At 39.8% G+C, this 12,259-nt stretch overlaps 1 protein-coding gene across 4 annotated transcripts in view; it reads left to right on the top strand.

The window, feature by feature from the left end:
• Nucleotides 1-12,259, top strand: part of crppa (CDP-L-ribitol pyrophosphorylase A) — a 262,350-nt gene that overhangs the window by 92,417 nt on the left and 157,674 nt on the right. For all 4 annotated transcript variants that reach the window (XR_009443129.1, XM_048559491.2, XM_048559486.2 and 1 more), the window contains exon 7: nt 9,448-9,537. Coding sequence is in view for 3 of the 4 variants with exons in the window: in XM_048559491.2 (XP_048415448.2) it covers nt 9,448-9,537 (90 nt within the window). In the remaining variant the exon portion in view is untranslated. The remainder of the gene's footprint in view (nt 1-9,447; nt 9,538-12,259) is intronic.

Genomic DNA, 12,259 nt, shown 5'->3' with positions numbered 1-12,259 from the left:
TCACTGTAGACTGGAGTCCTTCCATCAAGACATTCCATGCAGCGTGCATAAAGATTGGATCCCAGTCTTTCACATGTTGTACCATTCTTCAATATTTTACTGGCCAGATTCACTTCATAGACAACTCCCAACTACAAAACATATTTACTAATCAACCACAAAGATGCAATAGCAATGTTTAGGAGGCATTTGGACAGACACACGAAGAGGCAGGGAATAGGTGGATACAGGCAATGAGCAGGCAGACGGGATTGGTTTAGAATGTCATCATTGTTGGCACAGATGTGATTGGCCAAAGACCCTGTTCCTATGCCGTACTATTCTATATTCTGTTCAGGTATTTTATTATACACTTTTAGATCAGCTGGTATGTGAACCTGGGCCTCCTGCTCAAAGGTGGGGATGCTACTACTGTACCACAAAAAACTAAATAAACGATGCACCCAGCGACAAAGATGAATTCCCAGCTACATTACACCTCTCGTTTACAAGGTGCAGGCTAACTTCAATTGTTGCTAACCACTCACCAGTATTAATGTATTGCTGATAAGTCCAGCTACAAAACAGCTTTGTTATAATTCACTCGATGCTGAAATTATTGACATGCTGTTGCTGTTGCATTAAAATGTTGTGGGATAATTGGACATTGTGATCCCTGCTCACTTTTCTGGCCATTCCATCTAGCCACCAAACTTTCCAATAAGTTGAAGCTTAATTTTTGTCTAGAAGTTTAAATAACTCATTTTCATCCTGTATCAGCAGCTTAATTTAAATCATTCCTAAATTGAAAAGTTGTTTGATAGAAAATAAGTTTGTTTGCTAACAAAGCAGAGGAGCCCGTATTTAGAATCATGTATAGATAAATTCAGTTTGTTTTGCAAATTGCATGCCATCTCTATTTGAGAAAATGTGTACAAAAGCAGATACAAGATTAATTCTCTCAGGCTGTTCTGGCATAACTGTCTGCAGATCAGCGTTTTGGAATGCATTTACTCACATAATTGAATCTGTATCTAGTAGTTGATTATTTTGTTGATGCCCTTCCTGCCTAATAGTCAATGTGTTAAAAGTATCATAGGGATACATCAGACCTTTATGCCGTGGTGAAAGTCTGTTGGCAACTTGGTTTATAACTGTCCCAATGTTTAATTATTCTCATTGAATTCAGGCTTAAATGAAAGTTGAGACAGATTGGAGCCGTAATGACTTGGTGCATCACAATCCTATAAATACACACAGTTCCATTTAACCATATAAAAAGGAAGCACTTATCAAGATGATACATCTGTAAAAAGATTTGTGATCATTGTGAGCAGCAGCTGTCACTCTGAAGGAGCTCCAAGTCATTTAAATACTTTCCTTATTTAAGTGCATTTTTGATTGGATGTCAAGGTCTGTCCCCATGAGAGTGGAGTTTCATGGTTGAGAATTCCTCTGATGATTTCACAATTTCTTACCACAAGCCTGATTGTAGAGAGTGGTTTCTGCAAGGCTTCTGTTGATCCCTCATCCAAGTTACAGCAGGAGATTAAGAAGAGCTGATGGGCACTCCAGGCTCTGCAGTTTTAGCAATGATTTGCCAACATCAGAAATTTGCAATGCTGTGTATGCTGATAAAGTTGGTGCAGTAGGTCCCAGCTTCCATAAGTAAATTTAAGACTGATATAGTGATTCACTTAGATGACTGCACCTAATTATGTGTAACCCTCTTGCAATTTTTGAGCAGTAAAATGAACTGTCCACATTATTGATAATATGAGTTCAGAGCCAGCATATATACATACACTGTAATTATGTGAACTCTACTAAAGGCATTTGGTTTCCTTTTGAAGATTAAGTTGAATAGAAGTGAAAAATGAATGAAATTATGTAACGACTGCCAGGAATAACATATTTACAGGTAACAGACGATATTCTTTACATTTTTTTAGTTCAAAATATAGTCATTATACTTAAAATCATTCTGAGTAGCAGGAGCCATTGGCACTACGGTGTCTTGAATGCCCTTTGGTGTGCCCAGGAAAAAGTATTTATTCAAGATCAAAACCAATTGGACAGCTCTGTGAAGTTAACACTTAAGATTTTCTTGTGACTTGTACCTTATTTTTAAATTCAAATAAATCTCCAGTTCACACTTACATTCTTCCATTAATCTTCCATTAAATCATTTTGAAATCTCCAGTTGATACAGTCAGTGTCTGGCAAAAAAAATCTAAGTGGAACCAAATTGTACTCACCTCTTTAAAGACTTTACTGTTAAGCTTTGACAGAACTGTTGTCTCCTCCGGGCTTCCTTTCTATAGTCTACTTGTGTAATTACACAGTGCCTCACAGCCCTGACTCAAATCCTGCTCACATATGCATAGATCAAAGTGAGATTGCGCAAATGTCAGAAAAAAAACAATGGATGGTCAGGTAATGAATTACAGGCATGTAGGGAGGCTCCCTAATTGGTTCTAGGGATGGTGTGTGCTTGACTGACTGCATCACCCATGTATGTACTTGTCTTCAAATTAGTCTGGGACTTTAGGCATGTCTGACAAATTCACCCCAGAGCCTCCATTATTCAACAAACTGTAAGCTATATGATTTGCGATTGCTTTGGTAACATTTTATATGGAGTAATAGTACATTTTTTAGTTTTAATAGGACAAAACACTTGAAGGCAAAAATACTGAGCATAGTTGAGAGGGGCCCCATGAAATCTATTAGGGTGATTTTCACGTGTTTTAAGAGCTGTTTGTGTTTCAACTTAATTTTTAATATCAATTTTAACATTAATTTTGCTCTGTCATTCTTTTTGTGTTAATAGCACACAGTTTATGTACCAGTTAGGTATCCATGCCTTTTGTACTCTAGGTAGGGGTCAATACTCTTGAGCTAGAAAGGCAAAAAGAAATTGTAGCCGAGTTATTTTTTCTGTTTGATGCCCAGTGGCTGATGATGGGAAAAATATTTGAACATATTGATCAGCGACAGGATAGACATACATGTGATGACAGCTGAAGATGAATTCACTGGCAATCTTAATTTCTGTATTTACAAAGATGAATAAGGTACTAAGACCGAAAGCTATTGGAGCAGAAATTATCCATTCAGTCCATTAGTCTACGCAGCCCTTCAATTAGATCATGGCTGATCTGATCACCCTCAACTCCACTTTCCTGCCTTTTCCCCATAACGCGTGATTCCCTGACTGATTAAAATATGCCTGTCTCAGCCTTGAATATATTTAATGATACAGCCCCTGCAGTCCTTTGTGATAGAGAATTCCACAGATTCACAACCCTGTGAAAAAAAGAAATTCCTCCTCATCTGTATTGAGTGATGCTGTATTCTGAGATTTTGTCCATCTCCCAAAAGAGGGAATAATCGTTTTGCATCTGCTCTATCAAGTCTCCTAAGAATCCTATATATTTTGATGCTGGATGTATCCCTATGATACTTTTAACACATTGACTATTAGGCAGGAAGGGCATCAACAAAATAATCAACTACTAGATGCAGTTGTCTCTCTTTGGAAAGAAAAAAAAATAGCAGGCCTGGCATCTTCGATAGAGAGAGAAATTTTGAGTCCTAGATAATTCTCCTTCTTCTGTAATGAAGAATTGTCATGTCAGACTTGAAAAATTAGCTTTGTTTCTTTCTTCACAGGTGCAGCTGAGTTTCTCCAACAATCTCAGACTTCCAGGGTCTCAGGTCTTTGATTTTATTAAGGTCAGAGATGTGACTGGTGCGATCATTGATAAAATTATCTATTTACTGTTTGGTATGGGATACAACTTTTCTCTGCATGAGCACCACATTGTACCTGACTAGATGTATTTGCTGTTGATGTTGATTGATAAAGGGTATTTAATCCCCAGTGATGATATTACTTATTTTGCTGAATACAATTCAATGGAAATAAAACAACAAATACACCTCAGTCAGCCTGCTGCATTGCAATGAAAATTGATTGTTATTTTTTGACTTTAACAAAACTAAGGAAATGATGTGAGTTGATCGTGTAGGTCAGCAAACAAATTTAGGCATAGGTTTTGATAACATCAGACAGAATATTTTATTTCATTCCTTCACCAGTTCCACCCTATTTCTTGAAGTAAGATTCCATACATGGTCTCTGCATTCTGATACCTCACCTGAGCAGCCATTATCCAACCATACAGGACAAATGAGAAAGAGCAGGAGAGACTTTGTAACTGCAAGGAGACATCAGAAGCTACCTGTGTTTCTTCTCCATCAAACTGGCCTCTCTTTCAATTTTCACTGCCTTTCCTTTACCCTCTGTGTGACTTAAGAGCATTAACTTACCATCCCTATGATTCCATAGACTTTAATTTAAACGTTAACCTAAATTATTGAGAGCACAAATATTATTTTCTGGGTAACCCTTGATAAATGAAACAGAACATAAAGTTACTTGCATAAAATTTAAGTTAAAATGTTTTGATGCTCTTTTAAATCACTTTAATTACTACAAACAAATTTGTCTGTTCATGTGTTTTAGATAATCTATTTCCAAATTGAGACATGATTTATACACATATAAATTAGAAGCTACTTTATTTGATTGTCCTGTTTGTTGTGCTAATAGATCTGCCAATGAGATTGTGTTGAGTGATCAGGCTCCTTGAAGCAGATTGCTCATCACTCAAAAAGCAATTAATTCATTCCTCCGAGCCAGGTATCTTCTTCTGTTTACAGATAAAATTCTTTATTTTTGCTGGTCAATGAGAGGAGCTCAGTGAAAGGAGCAGCCCTTTCAGTGCTCCAGTTGTGCTCTACTAAACAGTGTGATATCAGGTTAATTAAAAACAAACAATGTTGGGCCAGCTAGTTACACTGCCATTTGCATTGATGAGAGTGGGGGAAACTCAAATGAACCTGTGGAATTCAGGTCGCTAGCCAATGACTAGATGAATTTGGAAGGAAAGAAAGCAGCTGTTACTTTTTACAGTTGTGAGTAATAAGCACTTTGCACTCAGGAATGTGCTACACACAGCATGAAAATAATGATTTTTCACCTTTTCCAAGTAGTCTTTATTTCTCTTAACAGTGGCCATAACTTCAGCTGTCTTGGTCAGAAGCTCTGGAATTCACTGCTGGCTGCTCTACTTTGCTTTCTTCCTTTAAGGTCCGTTTAAAGACTTCTTCTGGCAGTGTTTTTGTCACTTGTTTGAATAACTCAGCAGGTGGAATGGAACAGGATTTTTATAATTAAAAGTAAGACGTTGAGTAGTATTGTATAGCACAGAGATCCAGGTACATAATCCTTTTAAGTTTGCGTCACATCTAGCTAGTGTAAATAAGAAACCATTTAGCGCGCTTGCCTTTATTGCTTTGAGTCTGGGGATTGGGATGTTATGTTGATGTTTTACAGGCCATTGGTGAGGCCTCTTCTTGTGTACTGTGTTCAGTTCTGATTGTTCTGTTATATGAAGGATATTATAAAGCTGGAGAGGGTTGAGAAGAGATTTACCAGGATGTTGCTGGCAAAGGAGGGTTGGAGTTATAAGGAGAGGCTGATTAAGCTGAGACATTATTCTCTGGAGTGTAGGATGTTGAAGGTTGACCTTCTAGAGATATGTAAAATTATACAGGGTGTAGATAATGTGAATGGGAGGTTTCTTTTCCCCAGGGTTGGAAATTTCAAGACTAGTGTCATATTCTTAAAGTGAGAGGAGAAAGATTAAAAAAAAAGACATGAGGGGCAGTGTTTTTACATAGAGATTGGCTTGTGTGTGGTGTAAACTTCAGGAGAAAGTGGTGGAAATGGGTACAATTACAGAGTTTATAAGATATTTGGCTAAGTACGTGATTAGGAAATGTATGGAGGGATATGAGCCAAGTGTAGGTAGGTGGGGCTATTTCAGTTTGTGATTATGGTTGATGTGGAATGATTTGACTGAAGGGCCTGTTTCCTTCCTGTATAACTCTACAACTGTACGAATGGTTCTGTCAAGTGTCTAAAAACGTACAAACGTTTGAACTAGAGGAATTGCAGGAGTTCGCCTGATGGTCTTTTGAGCCTGCTTGCTATTTAGTGAAATCTTAACCTTGACTTCACATTCCCATCTGCCCTCAATAATCTTTCACCCACTTAGCAATAATCTATGTTCTTCTGTCTTAAAAAAATCCAAAGACTCTGCTTCCATGACCTCTTGAAGAAGACAATTCTAAAGATCTTTGAGCAAATATTTTCTTCATTTCTGCCTTAAATGGATGATTCCTTATTTTAAACAGTCACCTTGGAACATCCTTTCACATCCATCCTGTAAAGACCCCTCAGTACCTTACACATTTCAATTGACTTGTCTGTTACTCTTCTGAACTCGAGTCAATCCAAGCCTAGCCTCTCCACTTCATTTAATTACATCAAAAGGAATTATACAAATACAAGTTGATGTAGGTATGCTCATGATTGATATTATGTCAGGCATTGGCTTGTCGTGTTCTGCTGGTGTTATGTTATTATAAATGTACCATTTAATTGGAGCAGAAAATGCTACACTGACAGTACATTCATTCAAAAGAGTATTAATATCAAAGAATGCAACTTTTTTGCATTTTATAAAGAAGTGATAAAAGTCTTTTTTTTAAATTTTGTACATGTTAACCTAAATTACTAGATTAAACTAAGTGGCAAAGGTTGTGTTGAGTCAGTGTCCTGCTGAACACACTGGAGACATTGCTGTTAGCCTCCTTTCTGTTTATCTAAGTTAGGACGAATACATTTGATTATAATTACAAGTAATTGCAAAGGAGGCTCAATGAATTGCCTTATGAAGTTGGCTTTCAGCAATTTTGTGGTCAAGTTAATTGCTTACGCTTGATCACTACAGATGGTACGTTTGGGAAAATGTTTGAAACAGTGGTGATACAGAATTACACTACAGCTTTTATGATAAAAAAGCTCTTACCTAAATAGTTCTTGTCCAGAAAGTATATGTACACCAATTACTTCTTATTAGCAATAGGCAAATTGCCTTTGTGCGGGGAAGGTCGTATCTCTCAAACGCCGTTGTGTTTTTTGAACCAGTGACGCAGATGATTGAGAGTACGGTGATGGATGTTGTCTACACGGACTTTAGCAAAACCTATGACAAGGTCCTTCATGGAAGGCCAGTACAAAAGATAAAGTCACATGAGATCTATGGTGAGTTGTTAAGCTGGATACAGATCTGGCTTAGTCATTGAAGATAGAGAGTAGCAGAGGAAGGGTGTTTTTCTGACATGAGATCTGTGATCGGTGGTGTTGCACAGGGATGAGTACTGGCACCTCTGTTGTTTGTAATAAATATACATGATTTGGAGACAAATGTAGGTAGTTTACTTAGTAGCTTTATGGATGACACAAAGACTGTGGGAGCTGCAGATACTGACAAGAATTTCCAAAAGATACAGCAGGGTATAGATTGGCTGGAGATTTGGCAGAAAACCAGCAGATGCAGTTTACTCCGGACAAATATGAGGTGACCCATTTTGGGAGGTCTAAAGCAGGAGGCAAGTATACATCAACTGGCCGAACCCTTAGAAGCATTAACATACAGATGGAACTAGGTGTACAGGTCCACAGTCCCCTGAAATTAGCAACACAAGTGGATAAGGTGGTGTGTGGCATGTTTCATTGGATAAAAATTAGCAAGTAATGTTGCAGTTGTATAGAACTAGTGTTAGGCCACATTTGGAATAATGCACACAATTCTGGTTGCCACAGTACCGAGAAGGATGTAGTGGTTTGGAGAGGGTTCAGAAATGGTTGACCAGGATGCTGCCTGGTTTGGAGGGTATTAGCTTTGACGAGAGATTGGATAAGCTTAGTTTGTTTTCCTCGAATGTCGGCGGATGAGGGGCAAAATTATGAGAGGGATGGATAGTTGCAGCCTTTTCCCCAATGTGAAAATGTCTATTCCCAAGGGACATTAGGTTTAAGGTAAAAGGGGAAAATTTAAGAAGAGATTTCAGAGGCAAGTTTAGTTTTACAGAGATTGGCAGGTGCCCTGAAAGCACTGCCAAAGGTGGTGGTAGAAACAGATACGACAGCAACACTTCAGAGGAATCTTGACAGATAAATGAATAGGCAGGGAATACAGGGATACAGACTAAGTACAGACAAAAAGTTTTTACTTTCGAAAGGCATTGTGTGTGGGTGGGCTGAATGGCCTGTTCCTGTGCTGTACTATTCTTTGTTCAATGGGGTAAGACTCTTAAGGCAGTCTTTCCATTGTATACCGAAGTACCGGAAACTGGGTAAAACTTCCTGTGCTGTATGTTTGATATGGAATTAATATTGCCAAATATAACCTATAATTGTCAGTGTAGTGAAGATCGAAAATGTAGCACACTGTTCAGGTGGTTTTTACAATCCAGTGAATTGCTAGTGAGTTTGGAAGCTTGGAGGCACACGAAGATCATTTGGTCATCATCCACACACCCTGGAGCTGTCCGTGGTTTTTACCAAAGGTGGGGATAACCATCAGGCAGTCCACCCTACCTTGGCCTTTTGAGTTCCTTCAGTGACTTGTTAATGGGCCATTATCCACCAGGTTGGTATTTTGCATAAGATAGAGGAAGCCTCAAGTCACATGGGAGGTCAACAGTTTCAGCTGCGTTGGCTGGAATTGGGCATGTAGAGAGAAAATCTCCCTTGGGTCCTCTGGTCTCCTCGAAGCCACACAACCTGAAGGTTATCCCCACCCTCTATTTGTACCTTGCCTTCTTGAATTCAGACATTCGAACCCTGTCAGCTCCCTCACTGAGACACCCTGAGCCTGGGCTTACCTAGACTCCTTCGCAATGCAGGGGTATCTAATCTATCTAAGTAAGTTAGTGCAGACTGAGGATTCAGGCTAGACAATTTAGGATGGAAACGAGGAGACCATTGTTCACCCAAAGGGTTATGAGCAGGTTGAATTCATTACCACAGGAAGTAGTTGATGCCAAAACATTATATTTAAGAGGTGGCTAGGTATAACACTTGGGGCGAATGGGATCAAAGGTTATGGGGACAAAGCAGGATCAGGCTATGGATAATCCTCCATGATTGTGATGAATGGCGGAGCAGGCTCAAGGGGCTGAATAGCCTCCTTTTGCTCCTATCTTCTAAGTTTCTCCCAGCCTCTTATGGGAAAATTATTGATTGAGATTTTAGACAGAAGATCAGGCATTTGTGATTATTTTTTTTCAAAATAAGTATTTTTTTAATGGAAATAGTATGTACAATGGCTCCCAAAATATGAAAACTTATTTTCAAAAAGTTTGTCACGAGATTGTTGCAGAACTTTTCTATAGTGAACTACATTTTGTCCAGCATTCAATATACTGTTTTTCAAATACTACTGTTTTAAGTATAATCAATACCTTGAGCTGCCTGATTATGCTACTGTTTGATATTTTTAGTGACTCACAGTTTAATGATTTCTTTTTGTTTTCCCTTGCCAACAGGTAGATATCCTGAACTGGTCAGAGAATAAAGGGAGCCACTGTATTCAGACCATCTCCTCAGGCCTGCACTATAATTTTCTTTGCATAAATGTGAGTGTGAGATATATTTTTCAAATGTTTAAATTGAAGTTTGCTTTTACATCAAGCCGGTGGTGGATAATTGTGACAGAAGCAGTAATGTCCACTATTTCAAAATTTCTATTTTTCTTTATTTGACTTGTATCCTGGCTTAAGGTGTGTGTGCGCGTTTGTGCATGCGTGTGTGTGTATGTAGGTAAAGATGATTGACTGACTAGGATAATATTTATCCTAATATTTATCTTTGAAGAAAGTTCAGACAGACTAGGTTTGTTTTCACTGGATTGCAGGAGGTTGAGTGGTCGACCTAATAGAAGTTTATAAGATTGTGAATGGCATGGATAGAGTGGAAAGTATGAGGCTTTTTCCCAGGATGGAGGGGCCAATTACTAGGTGACACAGGTTCAAGATATGTGGGAGGAGGTTTAAAAGAGAGGTACGAGGCAAGTTTTTCACATAAAGGATGGTGAGCGTCTGGAACGCGTTGCTAGCGGAGGTGATCGAAGCAGATAGAACAGCTGCATTCAAGAAGCACCTCGACAAATACATGAAAAGGAAGGGAACAGAGGGATACAGGTCCTGTAAGTGAAGACAGTTTTAATATGGAAGGGCAAAATGTGGTGGTGCGGGCTTGGCTGGCCAAAGGGCCTGTTGCTGTGCTGTAATGCTTTTAGTAAATATTACATCTGTAAAAATACGTACAACCTCTTTGTCAAACTCTTGCAGGTTCTGAATTATTCATGGTGCATCTCTCAATGAATGCAATTAATTCAAGGATCGAAAAGATGTGAAGTGTACCAAGCAAGAGGGTTTTGATGAGCCTTTAGATCACTGGTTTGGCTCAACTATTCTGTGCACTGACTTTAGGAAGATGTGAAGTCTTTAGAGTGTGAGCAGAAAAGATTGACAAAAGTGCTTCCAAAGATGAGGGACTGAACAAGCTATATTTATTTCTCTAAATATTTATAAATATTTAGAGAAAGAGTTGAGACAGGATCTTATAATGATGTTTATAATCATGAGTGGTGTGGTCAGAGCGCATAGAACGGGAACCTGTTCCTACTGGGTGAAAGCTCAAGTAACAGAGCACACTAACTTAAGGTGGTTGGAAAAAGAACTAGCAACGACATGAGGAAAATAATTTCTTTTGCAGCAAATGGTTATGGGTCAGTACCAGGGACTTTAGATCCTTAAGGGGCTAAGGAAATGCAGCAGGTCCACAAAGACTCTTACAATTTTTTTTGTTAAACGTGCCACAGAAAGCTTCATAGCTGTGTGCAGCACAATGTGGTATGACAAATGGTCTTTCCAAGACTGCAAGAAACTACAGAGGTAACAAAGAGTGGATGATGATGCCACCCGCAGGTTGCAGGAACAGCAACTCATATTCCACTTGGGAACCCTGCAGCCCAATGGTATCAATGTAGATTTCACAAGCTTCAAAATCTCCCTTCCCCCCCCCCCCCCCCACTGCATCCCAAAACCAGCCGCGCTCGTCCCCGCCCCCCTAACCTGTTCGTCCTCTCACCTATCCCCTCCTCCCACCTCAAGCTGCACCTCCATTTCCCACCTACTAACCTCATCCCACCTCCTTGACCTGTCTGTCCTCCCCTGACTGACCTATCCCCTCCCTCCCTACCTCCCCACCTACACTCTCCTCTCCTCTCCACCTATCTTCTCCTGTATCCATCTTCGGTCCGCTTCCCCCTCTCTTCCTAATTATTTCAGAATCCTCTCCCCATCCCCCTCTCTGATGAAGGGTCTAGGCCCGAAACGTCAGCTTTTGTGCTCCTGAGATGCTGCTTGGCCTGCTGTGTTCATCCAACTTCATACTTTGTTATCTTGGCTTCTCCAGCATCTGCAGTTCCCAAGAAACTACAGAGAATTGTGAACACAGCCCAGTCCATCACACAAAGCAGCCTTCCATCCATTGACTTCATCTATACTTCCCGCTCCATGGAAAGCAACAGGAGAAATGAAGGCTTCCAGTCACCTGTCACTTTAACACACAATTCTATTCCCTGGCCAAATATTCTGCTTCTGGCCTGCTGCAGTGTTCCAGCGAAGCTCAGTGTAGGCTGGAAGAACAGCACCTCATTTTCCGCTTGGGGACCCTGAAGCCCTCTGGGCTCATTGTCGAGTTCAATAATTTTAGGGCCTAAACTCTCCCAAATCCTCGCCCCTACTCCACACATCACAGCCTGCCATTACACACTTCCTATTGTTAGTCACTAACAGTCCCCATTAACAACTATTCACCCTCCTGCCAGATTGTTATCACCTCCCTTGTCTATCCAACTACTCTTCTCTATCTTTGAGCTCTGTCCTTTATCCTCTCGTTTACTCCCTATCCAATCCCCCTCCCTATTTTCTGCATATATACTGACGTTTTCCCAGCTACCATCAGCTCTGAGCGAATGTCACTGGACCGGAAACATTAACTCTGATTGCTTTTCTTCAGAGGTGCTGTCAGACCTGCAGAGCTTTTCTATCAACTTCTGTTTTTGTTCCCAACAAAATCAAAGACTTCTCCTGCCCTGGTTACACTTTCTTCCACCCTCTTCAGTGGGGCAGAAGAAATAAAGTTTGTATACATGTACAAGCAGATTCAAGAGAAGATTATTCCTTGCTGTTATCAGACTTTTGAATCGGCCTCTTCAGTGTTAATGTTGATTCTTCTGCACCTTCTCAGCAGCTGTAACATTGTATAACCCTAACCCTAACCCTAACCCTA

The sequence above is a fragment of the Stegostoma tigrinum genome, chromosome 2 (assembly GCF_030684315.1).
Source record: "Stegostoma tigrinum isolate sSteTig4 chromosome 2, sSteTig4.hap1, whole genome shotgun sequence".
Lineage (NCBI taxonomy): Eukaryota > Metazoa > Chordata > Chondrichthyes > Orectolobiformes > Stegostomatidae > Stegostoma > Stegostoma tigrinum.
The sequence above is the reverse complement of the archived record's forward strand: the minus strand, read 5'-3'. Positions and strand labels throughout refer to the sequence as shown.